At 43.0% G+C, this 21,225-nt stretch overlaps 1 protein-coding gene across 1 annotated transcript in view; it reads right to left on the bottom strand.

Moving 5' to 3' along the window:
- Nucleotides 1–21,225, bottom strand: part of LYST (lysosomal trafficking regulator) — a 789,135-nt gene that overhangs the window by 202,584 nt on the left and 565,326 nt on the right. Inside the window, exon 37 of the mRNA XM_073671457.1 lies at nucleotides 11,453–11,508. Coding sequence (XP_073527558.1) covers nucleotides 11,453–11,508 — 56 coding nt within the window. The remainder of the gene's footprint in view (nucleotides 1–11,452; nucleotides 11,509–21,225) is intronic.

A 21,225-nucleotide genomic window follows, 5' to 3' on the forward strand; every position in this document is an offset into this window, starting at 1 on the left:
AGGGCACTGTGAATGCAGGCTGGCCTATGATCCATCGGCAACCATCTTTTTATTAGGCATACATAAAAGTGTTGTCGCACACAGTGTTTTGCATTGCTGAAAAATACAAAACTGAACAGAGGCCAGACGGAGTCCAGAGTAGCTCTGCTGCTTTATTATAGCAAATGCATCCCTGGAAGTTCATCTGAATCACGTCACTAGGAGATTTCAATCGAAACCCTGATATAAGTGCTCAGCGTAAAGCGCAGGATAAATGTGATCCAAAATGTAATGTAAAATGTTCCCAACAAAGCTTCAACTCAATCCACAAAAAAAGCAAGTCCCCACTCAGGTCCGTCATCTGTTATCAGAAATATAGGGACTTCCACATACAGTTGTGCTCAAAAGTTTATATACCTCGGCAGAATTTTTGCTTGCTTGGCCTTGTTTCAGAGAATATCAATGATAACAAAAAAACGTTTTCTCCACCCATGGTTATTGGTTGGGTGAAGCCATTTATTGTCAAACTACTGTGTTTACTCTTTTTAAACCTGGGAATGTGTGAGCTACAAAGCCACAGGAAACTTGGTAAAAGTTGAAGGAAAGATGAATGCAGCACGTTATCAGCAAATACTGGAGGTAAATTTGCACTCATCAGCCCGGACGTTCCAATATGACAACGATCTAAAACACAAGGCCAAGTCGACCAGTCATTGGCTACAGCAGAACAAAGTGAAGGTTCTAGACTGACCATCTCAGTCTCCTGACCTCAATATCATTGAGCCATTCTGAAGAGATCTCAAGCGCGTAGTTCATGCTAGACAGCCCAGGAATTTACAGGAACTGGAGGCTTTCTGCCAAGAAGAATGGGCAGCTTTACCATCTGAGAAAATAAAGAACCTCATCCACAACTACCACAAAAGACTTCAAGCTGTCATCGATGTCAAAGGGGGCAATACATGGTATACACTGGGGTATGTGAACTTTTTGATCAGATGTTTTTGGTCATTAAGATTTAAAAAGAGAAAACACAGTAGTTTGACAATAAATGGCTTCACCCAACCAATAACCATAAGTGGAAAAATAGTTTTTTTGTTATCATTCATATTCTCTTGAAACAAGGCCAAGAAAGCAAAAATTCTTCCACGATTTGTATACTTTTGAGCACAACTGTAACTGCCAGCACAAAGGCTCTGAAAAAGCGCCATGGCTCATTGCCCCCCAAAAGAAATTCAGCAAATTCTGCACTCCCAAATCTAAAAGCCTTCTGAGCTCCATTGCGTTCCTAAACCGCAGTTAGCATCCACATGTTTGACATTTCTGTAGCGATGATAGCCTGCCTAATTTACAGGTGCGTGTCTCCAGAAGTATAAGCTGGGCACAATGTACTGGTCACTACAACTTACTGGTCACTATAACGGCAGTTTGCAATTTTCACTCCGCAACATCAGCTGCTAGTTGTTTCTGGAAAAGACCCATGGAGTCAAAATCGTTACTACACCTGTAGATATATTCCCAAAGTGGTATAATTTCCAAAATGGGGTAACTTGAGGGAGGATTCTAGCACTTATGGGGGCTGTAAATGGAGTCTGCTTACTATTCTAGAAAAATCTGCTCTCCAGGAGGCAAAGAGCACTGAACTCCAATATGGTGCTTCTTACTTCTGAGCTTTGCACTGTGCATCAAAAGTAGTTTTCGACCACATATGGGGTATCGGCATTCATACGAAAAATTGCACAACAAATATTGGGGGTCCATTTTCTCCTGCTATCCGTGTGAAAATGAAAAAATTGGGGGCTAAAAAAAACATTTGTGGGAAAAATATATATTTTTTCATTTTTACAGATCCACGTTGTAAAATTCTGGGAAGCACCTGTGGGTTCAAGGTGCTCACCACACATCTAAACAAATTCCTTGAGGGGTCTAGTTTCCAAAATGGGGTCACTTATGGGGGTTTTCCACTGGTTAGGCACATCAGCGGTTCTCCAAACGCGATATGGCGTCCGCTAATTATTCAAGCAAATTTTACATTCAAAAAGTCAAATGGCACTCCTTCCCTTCCAAGCCATGCTGTGTGGTTTTCCCCCACAAATAGGGTATCGGCGTGCTCAGGAGAAATTGCACAATACATTTTGTGGTCCATTTTTTCCTGTTACCCTTGCAAAAATAAAAAAAATTGGGTCTAAAGTAAAAAATTTTTGAAAAAAGTTAAATGTTCATTGTTTTCTTCCACATTCCAAAAATTCCTGTGAAGCACCTGAGGGGTTAATGAACTTCTTGAATCTGGTTTTGAGCACCTTGAGGGGGTGCAGTTTTTAAAATGGTGTCACTTTTCTATATTTTCTGTCATAAAGGCCCCTCAATGTCACTTCAAATATGGCGTTCGAAACACGTTACTCCATGGAATTTTACTATGGAATCTGTTTTTATAAAACAATAATTTTTTGGACTATTTAATTAGCTGGAACTCATCCTTCTTTTTCTTGGACTAAAATTTGTGATGTGAGTCCCTAAAAAAATGTTTTTGTAACTTTTGTTGGAAAAATTAGAAATCGCTGGTCAACTTTTAACCCTTATAACTTCATAAGAAAAAAAAAATGTTGGTTCCAAAATTGTGCTGATGTAAAGTAGACATGTGGGAAATGTTATTTATTAACTATTTTGTGTGATATATCTCTCAGATTTAAGGGTATAAAAATTAAAAGTTTGAAAATGATGAAATTTTAAATATTTTCGCAAATTTCCGACTTTTTACAAAAAAACGCCAGTCATACCAATTAAATTTTACCACTATCATAAATTACAATATGTCACGAAAAAACAATCTGACAATCAGTGGGATTCATTGAAGCATTCCAGAATTATTACCTCATAAAGTGACAATGGTCAGAATTGTAAAATTTGGCCCGGTGATGATGGTAAAAACAGGCTTGGGTGTGAAAGGGTTAAGGTTGATTTCCAACAATGAGTTTTTAGTGAGTTTTTATGATCTGTATTTTCGCTGAGGAAATAAAGCAGCGTTGCCAGTTCCAGCAAAGTGGATGTGATTTATAGAAATCTATTTTATTTTTATGCAGCATAAACTGAACTGTGGTGTGGGTTTGAAATCCACATGTCAATTTGTCTTGCACATAAAACTCGTTGAGTTTATGTGTGGACTTTCCCAACAGAATTACATTTGATGTGGAAAATCTGCACGTAAAAACACATATGCTGCAGAAAAGCACATGTAATCCACACAAGACTATATCAATAAAATTTAGTCAAAGTCAAAAAATATCAAAACCAAAGCAGATTTAAAAAATGACATGCCAAAAAATGCAAATTCAAAATAAAATAAAAACGCATGGAAAAAAACACAAGTAACCTAATAGGGGCAGAAATACTGCAGAAAATCTGCATCATCAAAAACTCACCAATATTCATGATTGGAATATTGCCTAAAGGTGGAAAAAGAGCTGAAATGATTCTTCTTGATAAGACTCCCCCAAAGCACTAAGCAGAGGGGTAACATGGTTGGGAGGGGGACCCATAATGCCAGCAGCTATGTTTTACATAGCTGTGTAGATTTTAATCAAGGGGGAACCTGCATTATTGGGAGGAGCCTGGTGGCTTTCTGGGAGGGGAAATAATCAGGGAATGTAATTCCTGTCTTATCTCTCTACTCTCTCCTTCTCTTGCCTTAAGAGCTGGAGGAAACATTTTCCCTCCCAACCACCCTATTAGGCCTCGGCCCCACTATCAGTATTTGGTCAGTATTCAGTATTTTTACTCAGGACTGGGAACCAAAACCAGGAGTGGGTAATTAATGCAGAGTTGGTGCCCTTTTTTCCATTACATATTTTCTCTGATTGTTTCTCACCTTTTGCTCCCACTCATGAGAAAAATACTAACCGAATACTGACCAAATACTGATAGTGTGGCCGTGGCCTTACAATCACTTCTCCAATTGTTTAATTCAGCTTGACTTGCATAGTTATGCATATATTATTGTATTTGTTATATTACCTGTCATGTATCTTGTTGCATGTCCGATTCTATCATGTATATAAAGAGCTAAAATTGGATAAAACTTTCTAAGCCCAAGTGAAGGGCAATCCTTTAGTCATGGTTCCCTAGAGGTTTCCTTCACAGGTTTTTTTTCTCCCTTGAGCACAGTAGGATGAATCAGAGGTTGGCTGTGTTTAAGCCCCTTATTATAATTTATGCAGGCACTCTAATTTACAGTATATCACAAAGGGAATACACCCCTCACATATTTGTCAATATATACATTTTCATGGGACAACATTGAAGATATGACACTTTGATACAATGTAAAGTAGTCAGTGTACAGCTTGTATAACAGTGTAAATGCGGTCTGCCCTCTAATTAACCCAACAAACAGCAATTGATGTCTAAACCGCTTGCAACAAAAGTGATTAACCCCTAAGTGAAAATGGCCAAATTGTGCCAAATTAGCCATTTTCCCTCCCCGGTGTCATGTGACTCATTAGTGTTACAAGTTATCAGATGTGAATGGGGAGCAGATGTGTAAAATTTGGTGTTATCGCTCTCACACTCTAATACTGGTCACTGGAAATTCAACACGGCACCTCATGGCAAATAACTCTCTGATGATCTGAAAAAAAAGAATTGTTGCTCTACAAAAAGTTGGCCTAGGCTATAAGAAGCTTGCCAACGGACTGAAATTGAGCACCAGCACAGTGGCTAAGACAATAAAGTGGTGTAACAAGACATGTTTCACTCAGAACAGGCCTCACCATGGTCGTCCAAAGAAATTGAGTGCACATGCTCAATGTCATATCCAGAGGTTGTCTTTTCAAAATAAATGTATAAGTGCTACCAGCATTGCTGCAGAGGTTAAAGGGATGGGTGGTCAGCCTGTCAGTGCTCAGATGATGCACCACACACTGTATCAAATTAGTCTGCATGGCTGTCATCCCAGAGTGAAGCCTCTTCTAAAGATGATGCACAAGAAAGCCCACAATAACTTTGCTGAAGACAAGCAGACTAAGGAAACTGCTTACTGGAACCAAGTCCTGTGGTCTGATGAGACAAAGATATACTTATTTGGTTCAGAAGGTGTCAAACGTGTGTGGGCAACCAGGTGAGGAGTAATTAGACAAGTGTGTCTTGCCTACTGTCAAACATGGTGGTGGGAGTGTCGTGGTTTGGGGCTGCATGAGTGCTGCCGGCTGTGGGGAGCTACAATTCATTGAGGAAATCATAAATTCCAACATGTACTGTGACATACTGAAGCAGAGCATGATCCCCTCCCTTCGGAAACGGGGCAGCAGGGCAGTATTCCAATAGTATAACGATCCCAAACACACTTCCAAGACGACCACTGCCTTGCTAAAAAAACTGAGGGTAAAGGTGCTGGACTGACCAAGCAGGTCTCCAGACCTAAACCATATTGAACATCTGTAGGGCATCCTCAACCAGAAGGTGGAGGAGCGCAAGGTCGCCAACATCCACCAGCTCCGTGTTATCGTCATGGATGAGTTGAAGAGGATTACAGTGGAAGCCTGTGAAGCTCTAGTGAACTCCATGCCCAAGAGCATTAAGGCAGTGCTTTTAAATAATGTTGGCCATGGCCACACAAAATATTTACACTTTGGGCACAATTTGGCCATTTTCACTTAGGGGTGTACTCACTTTTGTTGCCAGTGGTTTAGAAATTAATGGCTATGTGTTGAGTTATTTAGAGAAGTGTTCCCCAACTCCAGTCCTCAAGGCCCACCTAACAGGTCATGTTTTCAGGATTTCCTTACTATAGCACATATGATGGAATTATTGCCTGTGCAGGTGATGTAATTATCACCTGGACAATACTAAGGAAATCCTGAAAACATGGCCTGTTGGTGGGCCTTGAATTCTGGAGTTGGGGAACACTGATTTAGAGGGCACATCAAATTTACACTGTTATACAAGCTGTACACAGACTACTTTACATTGTATCAGTGTCAGATCTTCAGTGTTGTCCCATGACTATAATAAAATATTTACAAAAATGTGAGGGGTGTACTCACTTTTGCAATACACTATATACAAGTGCTTCTCACTAAATTAGAATATCATCAAAAAGGTAATTTATTTCAGTTCTTCAATACAAAAAGTGAAACTCATATTATATAGAGTCATTACAAACAGAGTGATCTATTTCAAGTGTTTATTTCTGTTTTTCTGTTCATGTTGATGATTATGGCTTACAGCCAATGAAAACGCAAAAGCATGATCTCAGTAAATTAAAATAATTAACAAAAAACACCTGCAAAAGCTTCCTAAGCGTTTAAAAATGTCCCTTAGTCTGTTTCAGTAGGCTCCACAATCACGGGGAAAGACTGCTGACTTGACAGATGTCCAGAAGGCAGTCATTGACACACTCCACAAGGTCCCAGAGTTACAATTTTCATTTGGAAATCAAGGTCCCAGAGTCTGGAGGAAGAGTGGAGGCGCACACAATCCAAGCTGCTTGAGGTCTAGTGTGAAGTTTCCACAATCAGTGATGGTTGTGGAGCCATGTCATCTTCTGGTGTAGGTCCACTGTGTTTTATCAAGACCAAAGTCAGCGCAGCCGTCTACCACGAAATTTTAGAACACTTCATGATTCCCTCTGCTGACAAGCTTTTTGGAGATGGAAATTTCATTCTCCAGCAGGACTTGGCACCTGTCCACACTGCCAAAAGTACCAATACCTGATTTAAAAACAACAGTATCACTGTGCTTGATTGGCCAGAAAACTCGCCTGACCTTAACCCTATAGAGAATCTATGGGGTATTGTCAAGAGGAAGATGAGAGACACCAGACCCAACAATGCTGAAGGCTGTTATCAAAGCAACGTGGGCTTCCATAACACCTCAGCAGTGCCACAGGCTGATCGCCTCCATGCCACGCCGCATTGATGCAGTAATTGATGCAAAAGGAGCCTCGACCAAGTATTAAGTGCATTTACTGAACATACATTTCAGTAGGCCAACATTTCAGATTTTAAAATCATTTCTCAGGCTGTTATAAAGTATTCTAATTTACTGAGATAATGATTTTTGTGTTTTCATTGGCTGTAAGCCATAATCATCAACATTAACAGAAATAAACACTTGAAATAGATCACTCTGTAATGACTCTATATAATATATGAGTTTCACTTTTTGTATTGAAGAACTGAAATAAATTATTTTTTTGATGATATTCTAATTTAGTAAGAAAGCACTTGCATGTTCACCATTGAATTCAACCCTCAGTGACTGAGCTAATTTTGACCTTTATGACCAGGCCACATTTTACAATTCTGACCAGTGTCACTTTATGTGGTATCAACTCTGGAACACTTCAACGTATCCCAGTAATTCAGAGACTGTTCTTTCATGACATATTGTACTTTTGTACTTCATGATCGTGCTAACATTTATTCCATAGGACTTGCGTTTATTTGGGAAAATATCACAATTTTAGGGACAATTTTGAAACCTTTCAATCTTTATATCCTTAAACCAGTTAGTCAGGCTGTACAAAATAATAAATAACATTACCCATATGTATATCTTTACATATGCATAATTTTTAAAATGTCATTTTATTTTGTTAGGATGTTAGAGGGGTTAAAAGTTGAGCAACAATTTCTCATTTTTGAAATTTTTTTACAAAACCTGTTTCTTTAGGGACCTATTCATATATGAATGGACTTTGAGTGGCCTATATATTGGAAACTCCCCAAAATTGATACCATTTTAAAAACCACACCCCTCAAATACTTCAAAACCATTGTCAGGATTTTTTTTTAACCTTCAGGTGCTACACAGGAATCAATGCAAAGTGGAATGGACAAAAAAAATAATTTTACCTCTAAAATGTTGCTTTAGCCCAAATTTTTTCACTTTTGCAAGAGGTAACACTAAAAAGTGGACCCCACAATTTGTTACTCACTTTCTTACGTGTGCGGCGATACCCTAATTGTAGTCAAAAAGTTCTGTTTGGGCAAACGGGCAGACTCAGAGTGAAAAGGAGTAATATTTTAATTTTGGAACACAAATTTGGCTGAAATAGACTGAAGGCGCCATGTACCATTTGCATGGCCCTAAGATGTCTAAAAAGCAGAAATCCCCACAAATGATCCCATTTTGGAAACTACATACCTCAAGGATTTTATCCTGGAGTACAGTGAGCATTTTGAACCCACAGATACTACACAGAATTTGGTAACATTAGGTCGTCATATAAAATATGTCATCATATCATCATAAATCTTTTTGTAACTGTTGAAAAAACCCTAAGCCCAACCCTACCGGCAAAGAATGAAAGAAATAAAAACTGTAAAATGATTTGTTTTTTGTTATGATCTGCAACATGTACTAAGGAAAGATAGGGGAAAGCTGTCCCTACAGTAAGACTAAGCTGAATCCCTACGATGTAGCGGGCTGTCTGTTCCTAGCGAACAGACCCACCTTTGTCCTTGGCTAGTCTGAACGAAGACCTATAGCATAAAGGGAGGGGTCCCTAAAAGAACTAAGGACTGGGACAAAAATGGGACACCTCCTAAACAGAGAAGTTGTTGCAGAACACAAAAAGACAAACTGACAAAAAGGTACTAGAGGTCCCAGAAGGACCAAGCAAACTGACAGAGAAAGGCACCGAAGCACCTGGCTAGAGAAACAGTCAAACACCTGAAGTCCAGCACAGCCAAAAGGGCGGAGCTGGAATATAAAGGCAGATGGTCACGTGACCGCAAAACACAAGATGGAAATAAAAAAACAAACAGGAGGGTTCTAACATTTTTAATCTCACTAAGAGGAGGACACAGGAGTGTATTATCATGGGGGTGCACAGCAAGGCGCTGTCCTAATTACTGATTATTTGGCTTGTGATCACTGTGATAGGACCTATCACAGTGATCAAAAGTCAGCAACCAATAGGAAAAATCTCTGCAGGGTGCCGGCAGGTAGATCTCGGCGGGCACTCACTGTGCATGCGACCGCCAATTTACTTCAGGAGAAGGAGGGCCAGGAATGGCGTCGCCGGTACAGAGGGTGTCCTGGGGACATCATTTCTCTCTCCTCTGACATGTTATATCATGTCAAAGGAGACAGAATGATTTTTAAACCAGATCACACTTTTTTTCTTTTAAAGTGATCGCAAAATCGGGGACTGGAAAACCGATCATGTTCTCAAGGGCCTCAGCTACCCCCCGTAACTGAAACCACGGACATTTTCCAATTTTTGGGGGCGCTATACACTTATTCCCAATCACGGTTTTAAAACGGCAATGAGGGAATATGGCCCTTTACCAGCCGCTGTTTTAATGCGCATCGGTGGTCGTTAAGGTGCTAAAGGGAATTTGTCACCACATTTGACCTATCTGAACTATTAATATAGGCATACAGGTTATAGACTGCTGAAAAAGTTATACCTGTATGTCTCATATCAGACGCCTTGTTGTGAATAAAACATCTATTATAACTTTATGTAAATGACCTCTTCCAAGGGATGGGGAGGATGCTGCCAGGAAGATAAGCTCTGAAGGTGGAGTTATTTTAAATTATAGGGGGAATTACCAGTGTGATGTGTGATGGCCGCTCTCCTGATCTCACTGCAGAGCTGTGTGTGATTATACCTGACACATCTCCTCTCAGCTTTAATCTCACAGGCAGACAAGGCTGTAAAAGTTTGGTAATACAGCAGAGCTCAGAAAGAAGCAGCAAATGTGTCTGCAAGAAGGCCAATTTCATTTCTCCTGTTCTGTGTTAGTTACTTGGCCCACACTGGTAACTCCACTTTTTAATTAAAATAAGCTCTGGAGGCAGAGTTATCTTCCAGGCAACATTCTCCCCATAATCTGGAAAAGGTCATTTACATATAGGAAAAACATGGATTTCTCTGGAATAAGACATCAGATCGCAGATATCAAAGGTATCATTTTATTCCGCTTCCAGTGACCTGCATGTCTATATAGACGGCTTAGGAGGGCTGATCCTACTGACAGATTCCTTGTAAGTCAAAAGGAAAAGAGTGACAAAAAAAGCTTTGAATTTATCTTTTAGGTGAACTGTCACGGCTTTGTGGTTTAGGAGTCAGGTGGACGTTGCAGGCAAGTTACAGTGCACTAATTGTAACTAATACAGGATGTAAAACCTCATGGTAGTGAACAGGCTTGGCTACAGGGGGCCAGCCTGAAGTATGTGGTATGATAACATCTTTTCAGCAGTCTGGCCTTTTGCAGTATGTCAGACAGCTGTAATATCACCGTATGAATCCCTGTGGCTGAGCATTTAACCTGACTCCTACTATGGTTGTTAAAATCCTGTGACTTAAAGGGGTTGTCCACTACTTTAGATTACCCCCCCCCCCCAATGTATCCCCCCAGGGCCCCTAAGACTTTTTGTAAATATCTTCGGCTGCAGATAATGCCTGTGAGCGGCGCTATCACCACCGATAGCGCCACTCACAGGCATTTTCTGCAACGGAAGGTATTTACAAAAAGTCTTAGGGGCCCCGGGGGGATACATTGGGGAGGGGGGGGGGGTAGTCTACAGTAGTGCACAACATTTTTAAATAAAGCTGTGGCCATTTTTGAAACTAGTGTGTTTTGTGTATTTATTTCATTGTCGACACACTGTAGTTATGGTTGTTTTTAGGGGTAGTGAGGGTACATCCCATTGCCAAAAGTTAAGATTCTTCTATATGACAAAAACCTGGCATTTCCACAGCGGTATGTATATATATATATATATATATATATATATATATATATATATATATACACACATACATATACAGTGGGGATTTCACTCTTTGGTAGTTGCCAGGTCCACCCAGGCACGAAGCTTCCTAGTGCAAACAGGAAAGTTTATTGAACATCATAAACTTTCACATAAGGGAAAAGAGACACTTTCCTCCGCCATAAAGGTAAAACAAAATCAAACAAAAAGGCCAGAGACAAAAGGTCAGAGGTTTTTCCACCTCTACTCACAGACTGTGAGGGAGTTCAGCTGCCCTTTTAACCCAGCTGCACCTTCCTAAAACCCGGACCCAAAAATCTGGGCCCATTAACAAACTTCTCAGCACCTATTTTGCTGGGGCCTTCTTCTCTGGGTTTCACATAACCGAGGCCAGGGACCTTGGTGACATACACATTCCATTCCAACTGCAAGCCTACAAAATGTTATATATATGGCCTGTATGGTACAGATCAAATTTCAACGTTAAAATTATAGTATTCATTAAAATTACAAACTGAATACAATTGACTTATAGCATCTATACATACAGTAGATGACACAGGATCCACCATTCATAAATCGATGATTGTCATAGCTCACCTTCTCCTCCTCATTGCACACTGACCTTTGCCCAGATCAGAGTATGTTCTCCAATCATATTATCATATTCAATTTGCCTGAAACATATTGTGGCCAACATACAACAGAGCTAAAGCAACTTTACTTTATATTTAAGAGTGTTTATAATACTTACATTGGATTCCACGGTATCAGTTGTAGAGTCTTCAACAAAATACATGCCAGTTTTCCCTAAACCGAAAAGGAAAATAGTAAAAACTAAAATATATAGAGAAGAAACTAAAATATAAGAACAATACATAAATATATACAGTAATGCTGCAATGTAAGAATGATTTCAATACTAACAGATAATAGTTTATTTTTTTCAACTAACAAAAAGCAACGTGAATGAATAAAAGAGAAATCTAAATCATACAATATTTGGTGTCACCACTCTGTCTTCAATGCAGCATCAATTCTTTTAGATACACTTGCACAAAGTTTTTGAAGAAACTCGTCAGGAAGGTTGTTTCAAATATCTTGGAGAATTAAGCACACAAGCATCTTTAAGCTTGTGCAAACAATTTTTGACTTTTCATGTAATACTAAATAGTTTCTATGATGTTCATATTCTTTTCAGTGAAGATAACTCTTAAATGAATCAGTCAACAGGTTTTTGCTACTTAATCTGAGAGCAGCATGATGTAGAGACAGAGACCCTTATTCCAGTGATGTATCACTTACTGTGCTGCTTGCTATATTCTTTATACAATTACTATTTTATCAGCAAATAAGCAGGAGATTATCACTAGAGGACTTATAAACATGTAGTCCTTCATGTTTATGAGCTATGTATAACACCACCCCCACCACTGATTGGCAGCTTTCTGCCTATGCACATAGAAGGCTGTCAATCAGTAGTGTGGACAAGGTAATACAGAGGTCAGGATTCAGAGAACTGGTGGATCTGCAGCATATTAAACAATGATATTATCAAACCTGTAACAATCAGCCCAGTAAGTGATACATTGCTGGTAAAGGGTATCTGCTCCTACAGTATATTAGTCTAGGGTGAGGTAGCAAAAACCTGGTGACAAATTCCCTTAATGACAATGTATGAATTGTGTAATTATTCTGCGGCAGAATAAATTGTGAGCCAATCAGATGGCTTATTGACGGACCTGTATAATCCAAAAGTATCTGCCTGTATTTCTTAGCATTGAAGATACCATAAATACTGACTAAATTCCCAACTACATTTGATGAAATCAAAACCCAAACTCACAAGGAACATCCACTATTCTTCATTGTTGCTTGCAAACACTCATTATTATACTGCTCTCCAGTCCACTTTCACATAGTTTTTAAACTAACTTGCGCAAATCCTGCTAGCTTTTTTGCGAACAACTAGCCTTCTGTTACAACAAAATATTTCAAAAATTTCAGAACACTTGCTACAATATTTATGCACCCTGGATCTTATATTTTCATGTACAGTTCAGTCACTTGTCCTTATATCCATGTTGAAGGTGTAAGGTGCCCTAGCGAGGTAGTTGTGGGCGAGTTGTGGCCCCTGCTCGCTTTGGCACCTTACAGACAATTCGTGTCCTCCCTCTGATGTGTGGCTGTGCATGTGACATTCTTCACTTACTTCACACCATTCTGTTGCGGCTGTCTCCAGACATTTCTCTTCTGGGACCAGGGCAGTAATAATTTCAGAGGACACAAAGTTATTAAACATAACTGGGGTTTTACTTGGGGGAAAGGAGTAATTACAATATTTACAGTCTGGTAGATTGGATAAGGCCCAACAGGTTCTTGTCTTCCATATAGGCGCTAAAATCATCTTCAGCCCTGGTGCCCTCTTTAGGTGAAGCATCTCTCTGTTTCTATTCCTTAGCCTAAGAGACAGTTCCTCACCAACAACAGTGTGCCCAGATCCTTTATCTCCCTCACGGCTTATCCTGGAGTCCTATTTTCCTCTGCTACCTGCAGACTAGAAGTGCCCCGGGTCCTCAATACTTCTGTTGAGTTTCTCCGGCCGGCTAATGGGACTCCTGCGTGAGGAGATATTCACGCTACGGATTCACTGTCTGAGGGTAGAGAGCCCCCGTCTACCCTAGCAGCCAATTTCCCTGGGCGTCCACACATAAGAGTTCCCGTCACGTCCCTGACAGGGCTTCAACTAACTCAAAAATAACGGCTGCAGCTATTTTTAGCACACCCAGAGGCGCCACCCACTAAGCCATCTGCTTTGCAACTGCCTTGCCTCTCACTGACAACTGTGCCCAGCAGTGGCATCTTTTGGCTGATAAAAAGTACTGCAGCCCCACAAGGAATTATATCTAACCTCTAGACATGCCCAATGTCTATCCCTGTCACTACGTTTCCCCCTTACTCCACTGACTGCGCCACTGAAATTAACCCCGTAACTTGACCTAATAGCAGTTCAGAGAGTGCCTAACTATGGGAATATGTAATTCTAACTACTTCAGTCCCAGGGGAAGGTTACACCCTTCCTCACTATTACAAAAGGTACGGCTTGTTAGCCGCAATCCTTCCATAAAGACCACTTCTGGTCAGACTTCTCCCAACAGTAGATGTGTGTAGCTGTGTCCCACTAGTTGCTACCAGTTCTGAGCTGATGGCACTGCTGGAAATCTTCTGATTTCAAAGTGAAGTAAGCATTATGAATGTTTCATCGGCTGCACTAAGTCTCTTTGGCTGACCAATAAGTCTAAAGTCCTCAATGTTACACATTTCTTGGAGCTTCTTCAAAAGAGGTTGAAAATCTTGAAAACCCAGTCTGCTTTGAAATCTTTGCGTGGGAGAAACCTTACGCATGCTGTATAACTACATTGCGTCTTGTAGATGGCTCAGTCTTGCTGTGGGGTATGACCTGTGACATGAAACTATCATTAACCACCTCAACATTATCACAGACTTGGGCTATTCCTCACACAGTTTTAAGCCTGCTACATAGCTGCTTTAGTTTCAGTTCATGCCTGTTTTTCAATCTAAAAATGATGTTCATTATCACCGGTGTGGTATAATTGGTTACTCATACATGTGATTACTATAATGCTACAAAATTCATGACTTTGTGCAAATATACCTTGAAGAATTGAGGCTGTTTTCAACTCAAAGGGTGGTCACACCAAAAATTGATTTGATTTCATCCTGGTATATATGTCCCTCATCCTCGCCCCATCCTGGCATAATATATCCCCCATCCTGGTACAGTTGTGCTCAAAAGTTTACATACACCGGTAGAATTTTTGCTTTCTTGGCCTTGTTTCAGAGAATATGAATGATAACAAAAAAACTCAAGCGCGTAGTTCATGCTAGACAGCCCAGGAATTTACAGGAACTGGAGGCTTTTTGCCAAGAAGAATGGGCAGCTTTACCATCTGAGAAAATAAAGAACCTCATCCACAACTACCACAAAAGACTTCAAGCTGTCATTGATGTTAGAGGGGGCAATACACAGTATTAAGAACTGGGGTATGCAAACTTTTGATCAGGGTCATTTGGATGTTTTTGGTTGTCATTAAGATTTAAAAAGAGAAAACACATTAGTTTGACAATAAATGGCTTCACCCAACCAATAACCATGAGTGGAGAAAAAGTTTTTATCATTCATATTCTCTGAAACAAGGCCAAGAAAGCAAAAATTCTGCAGGGGCATGTAAACTTTTGAGCACAACTGTATATGTCAATCATCCTGTGTCACAAGGGTGTCACGTCCTCCTGGGAGACGTAGAGTTAGAAGGTCACAATGGGTAATGAATCGCAGGTCCTCTTTTGATATGGTGTGATTTGGGTGCCATTTTAAATGGATTTCCTTTACATCAGTGCTGAAAGCTTAAAAAACTTTCTATGTTGGCTGGAAACAAACAGTGTTGTTGCTCGCAGCTGCTGATATCATTTCCTCTCCCTACAGTTAGGGTCTCCGTTCCAGGGACAGTTTTAGGCCCCTCTCCCTTACTTCAGGCCGTCACATCGCTACATTTTCACCGGCCCCACATTTTGATTCTTGCTATGGATCCAGTCGCAGTCCTTGCAAAACAATTGCAGGGTTTGTAGCTTGAACTGTCAGACCTGCAATCTAGAGTCTCGCAGCAGCAGACTATTGGTCTGCCGGGCAGTCAGGTGGAACCTGAACCTAAGATGGCCCTTTCCGGATAGGTTTTCCGCAGGACGTGATAAATATGTTGTGTTCTGTGAAGCCAGCAAGCTTTATTTTAGGCTTCGTCCACGTTCATCTGGGAGTAAGGAGCAGTGAGTTGGGATTGTTATTTCCTTCATTCAAGGAGATCCTCAATCCTGGGTCCCCCAGACTCACTATCTGTCCGGTCGGTTGATGGTTTTTTTGCGACGCTAGGCCTTGTGTACGACAATCCGGACCGTTTGTACCTTGCAGAGTTCAGTAGATGGGCTACTGACACTAGGTTGAACGATCCTGATCTTAAGAGTCCGTTTTGTCAGGGTCTGTCTGAAAGATAAAAAGACGCACTAGTGCCTCTTGGGGCGGAGGCCGCCATGGCTCTAGCCATACGTATAGACAGATGCGTCAGGGATAGCCCTGTTGTGACTCCACCCTCTTTGGTATTCCGTAAAACCAAAGTTCTCCCTGTGTGCTCCAAAAAACCAATGCAGTTAGGGGAGGCCTCACCTCGGTATGGATCTCTTGCTGTTAAAAAAGTTGGAAATATTCTAACCCCAGGTTGTTTGGAGGATAACAATCTGGGTGTATATATCTCCTCCATATGTGTATCTCAGTTTGTCTTACCTGTGGATGTGGTTTTAGCAGTACGAAAACTGAGATAATGTCTATCCTCTTGGATAGTGAGTTGGGCAGGAGCCAATATGGTGGATGCTCGGTTCCCACGGGACCAAGGTCTTTCCTGTAGGACGCTGGCGAAGTCCATATTCATCTTTGCGATTGACTCCGCACTTCTCGGTCAAAGAAATTTTACGCAAATAGTGCATAATGTGAACCTGCGCATGGGGGCTCTCCACTGGGAGCTCGTTTCTTGTTATAATCTTGGAAGGTCTTCCTATTACTATTGTGATAGGCCTTCCCTGGATAACTATGCATAATCCGGTTATTGATTGGCAGTCCAGAGAAATATTCAAGTGGAGTGATTTCTGCAAAAATAATTGCCTGAGTACCATCATTTCTACTGTTTCCACTAAAACCATACCCTCCCCACCGTGTGTATGATTTCCCCGTAAACTTGGTCCCTGGAGTGAAATTACCCAAAACCAGATTATACAATCTGTCTGGCCCTGAAAAGCACGCCATGAAAGACTAAATCTCTTAGAGTCTTGCTAAGGGACATATTAGACCCTCCTCTTCGACTGTAGTGGCGGGGTTCTTTGACAAGAAGAAAAATAGGGGCCTGCGTCCTTGTTTAGATTTTCGTGAGTTAAATCGGATTACTATCAGAGACCCATATCCCCTGCCATACATTCCCGACTTATTTAATCAGTTTGTTGGGGCAAAATAGTTTTCTAAATTGGACCTCAGGGGAACCTATAATCTGATTAGGATTAAGGAGGGGTATCAATGCTAGTGTTGAGCCACCCCCGTAGTGTTCGAGTTCGGTTCGGTTCGTCGAACACCCGTGTGTTCGCCGAACTGTTCGTCGAACACCTTCGAACACCGTTAAAACCAATGGCAGGCAAACAAAAACACATAGAAACACATAGAAAACACCTTCAAAGGTGTCCAAAAGCTGACAAACTGCTCAGAAGACACAACTAACACATGGAAAAGTGACAAGTACATATAGTCATGCGAAAAGAAAAGAGGTGGAGGAGTAAAAGGAGGGGGAGACACAGATATAGGCATGTCATGCCCTTCTAAAATCCAAAAAGTGAGAAGCCGAGACGGCCAGTCCGCTCCTGCCCGTGCCACCTCCGTGTCGCCGGGTTTGTGCCAGAGCCGCGGTGAACCCTGACGGCCAGCCCCCCTCTCCCAATACTGGTGCCTGTCCGCTGGTGGGTCGAGAGAGCCCCCCTGTGGTGGAGGCAGCTCTAAGCTTTTTAATTTAAATTGTCCCTCTAATTTGAATGAATACACTTTAAATCCATTTACAAGGATCTATTGGAGGGCAAGTCTCATGCCAGCAGCCGCGTAATTCCAGCTCCAGTAGCGTCCACTAAAGCTGCTGCAGTTAAAAAGCTTTTATAAGGATCGAGCTCGGCTGTCCACCGCAAGGCATCCTAGTGCCAGTCCCAGCCCCTATGCCTTGGGGTGCCTCCTGATGCTCTTCACTAAGTATCCCGTGGTCCCGAAGCATTTCCTTTGAAAAAATTAAGTGTCCAAACTACAGGTGGTGTAGCTTGCTTAACAGCCGGGATAATCCGCTGACTAGCAGACACTGCTACTAGGCACAAAGTATTTCCTGGGCTAGATGCAGTTAAAAATTTGTAAGTAGATACTCTCGTTGGATGCTGAGAAAGCATTCCATAGAGTCTCCTGGCACGCCATATATGATTCTCTTAAAAAGCTTGGGGTAGGGGTCTAGGGGACCCTTTTATAGCCAAAATCACGGCCCTGTATCACAATACGTCACCTAGGCTGAAGATAAATGGAACTGTAGCACCGAGGGCTCGGTTGCTACAGACGTATTGCACCTCACCCAGAGGTGTGATATCTCACTCTCAGATAAGGATGGAGTGTGGATCAGGACCCGACACCTGCATGCATTACACCACATTGCCGTGGGGCAGGGCGACCAATATGCCCCTGAGATGGGCACGACAGTCCCTGTCCCTGGCTGGAGTGGGGGGAGGGAACACTGAGGAAGGGGAACCCTGCAGTGCAGGAGCAGGGAGGAAGCAGTTCCTGGGTGCATTGAGAAGGGAGTATAAAAGGTGGGCACCATCTTAGTTCAGTGCAGAGAAGTCTGAGCAGAAGTGGCAGGTAACAGAGGCCCAGGCCTGCAAGAGGGAGAAGGAAGGAAGAGGAGCGGAGAAGGCTCCAGGAACGAGGAATGAAGGGATCCCAGGGGTGCGGACGGGCGAGTCGCCACCGCACGCCCGAATCCACCTGCGTGGAGGGGTCAGGCCAAAGGGGGAGACCGGTCCCCGAACTAGTGGAGGCAGGAAACGACCCTCAGCTAGAAACCGGAGGCTCTGACATTTTATGTGGCGCAGCCCCTTGCTCCACCCGCTAGGAAGGCACCACATAGGGTCAGGGAAACTGGCGCCAAGTTTACCAAGAGGAGGCCCGAGGCAGCCGGACAGAAGTGTTGGTAAGAAAGGCCAGACAAAGGACACACAAAGGGGGTCCTGTGAAGCGCTCCAAAGTTATCTGGGAGTTGTCTGAGCCCCTCACCTGGTGAGCACAGTACGACGTGGGCAGCCGTTACCTGCAGACGTGGTCTGGATAATAAGAACTGTGAGTAAAGGCCCTGAACTGCATCACTGACTCCGTGTCGTTACTGCTGCTGCCCTGCACCATCACCCCCATCCTCCGCATACACTGCCCTGAGGCTATACTCCTCCCGTGGGGAGTTATGCTACGCTCTGCTGCACCCACAACACCAGCCTTAGCGGTCTGCCCTGTAGCGGCGGTTCACTCTGACCGCAATCCACGGGTGGCGTAGTCGGACATTTAAACATCAAAACCACATAAATAGTTCCGCCACTGGTTTGACCGCCCTGAGCCACGGAACCGGATCGCCGCCACGAAGACTACAACCACCAGCATCCACCAAAAAGGGTCCGGCTCCGGGTGTCCCAAGGCCCAGGGGGTGCGTCAGAACATTTTCATCACCTTTCACAATCACCAATGGGACAAGGCAGGGATGTCCTCTGTCCCCTCTCTTATACATCCTAGTGACGGAGCACCTGCTCTCATCAATTCGCCATAACCCCAATATTAGGTGGATTGAGGTGGGAGGCACCGAGTACAAGTGCTCTCTATTTGCTGATGATGTCCTAGTATATATCACTCAATCACATATATCCATCCCTGCTGTTATGGCTGAAATAGATCACTTTGTTACATGGTAAAATTTTAAAATCAATGCAGCGAAGTCTGAGGCCCTCGATGTCTCCCTCCCTAAATCCATATAGGATTCCATCCAGTCCAACTTTCCCTTTGCCTGGCCCTCACAGGGTATCAAATACTTAGGAATTCCTATTCATAGAGACCTCTCCCATCTATGTTATCTTAATTTTGGGCCCTTTATTGAACAATTCCATACAGACCACGGTTGGCAAGTTGGAACTGTGAGATTCACTACGTGCACCACTGGTATTTTGTGGAAAAGCACATGTAAGATTCTGCAACAGTCTCTGCTGATACTCCTGCATGCGTGCATCCCTTTCTATGGCAGGAATAATTTCTGCAAATTTACTTTTGTACCGGGGATCTAACAGTGTGGCAACCCAGTAGTCAGGATTATTTCTAATTCTCACAATTCGAGGGTCATGTTGCAGGTAGTGCAGCAAGAAGGCACTCATGTGTGTTGCGCATCCAGGAGCACCAAGTCCCTGTTGTGTTGGTGGCGAGGTAACAATCATGCTTCCTTCCTCTGTCCTCTCCCCCCAACCTCGCACAACAGAAATGTGATCAAGGTCTCCCTCATCTGATGAGTCTTCCATCAGTTCGTCCTCCACTTCTTCCTGGGCTCCTGCACCTTCCTCACTAGTTTGGCTGCTACCATGCGCCCTGGTAAAATCATCTCCCCCACCCTCACATGCCTGCCGCCTTGGTGCTGCCGACCGTCTGGACCTTGCAGATGTTAGCCCTTCCGCATACAACTCCTCCTCCTCTACTTCCTCCACCTCCTCTTGTGCCACCACCTGACTCCGAATTCTGTTTAACATGTGCTCCAGCATGTAAATCACCGGAATAGTCATGCTGATAATGGCATCGTCAGCATTAAACATCTTCGTCGCCATTTCAAAACTGTGCAGAAGGGTGCATAGGTCCCTGATCTGAGACCACTCCTCCAGCGTGATTTGCCCCACCTCTGAATCTCGTTGGCCCAGGCTATACGTCAGAACGTATTGCACCAGGGCTTGTCGGTGCTGCCACAGTCGCTGCAACATGTGCAGAGTTGAATTCCACCAGGTAGGCACATCGAATTTTAGCCGGTGAAGTGGCAGGCCCAACGACTTTTGTAGAGATGTAAGTCGCTGAGCTGCGGGATGCGAACGGTGGAAGTGAGCACACAGCGACCGTGCCCTCTGCAGAAGGCCATCTAGTCTGGGATAGTGGGCTAAAAATTGCTGGACAACCAGGTTCAACACGTGAGCCATACAAGGCACGTGTGTGACATTGCCCCGGCGAAGGGCCGCACCCAGGTTTGCAGCATTGTCGCACACGGCCTTCCCTGGTTTCAGGTCCAGTGGAGACAACCATTCATGAAATTGGTTCTCCAGAGCTGACCACAACTCCTCAGCTGTGTGACTCACATTTCCCAGACATTTCAATGTAAAAACCGCCTGATGACGTTGAGCCCTACTGCCAGCATAGTAAGGAGGTGTGCAGGATCCCTTCTGCGCAGTTAGAAAGCTTGTGGCATGACCAGACAGGCTTTGGGTGCAGGTGGAAGACCGAGAGGAGGTTGAGGAGGCAGAAGCAGTGGAGGAACTTTGACATAAAGAGGATTGACGCACAACTCGTGGGGACGGCAAGACTTGGACAGCAGCCCCTTGTCCTGCTGTCACCATAGTTACCCAGTGCCCAGTCAGCGACATGTAACGCCCCTGTCCATGCCTACTCGTCCAAGTGTCTGTGGTGAAATGCACCCTGTCACACACAGAGTTTCTCAAAGAAGCGGTGATGTTGTGTGCGACATGCTGGTGGAGCGCAGGCACACCTTTCTTTGAGAAGTAGTGCCGACTGGGCATCTGGTACTGGGGCACTGAGACGGACATAAGGTCTCGAAAATCCTCTGTGTCCACCAGGCGGAAAGGCAGCATTTCTGTAGCCAAGAGCTT

The sequence above is a fragment of the Phyllobates terribilis genome, unplaced genomic scaffold (genome assembly GCF_046119375.1).
Source record: "Phyllobates terribilis strain yellow unplaced genomic scaffold, ASM4611937v1 Scaffold_3__8_contigs__length_932513732, whole genome shotgun sequence".
In the NCBI taxonomy this organism is placed as follows: Eukaryota; Metazoa; Chordata; class Amphibia; order Anura; family Dendrobatidae; genus Phyllobates; species Phyllobates terribilis.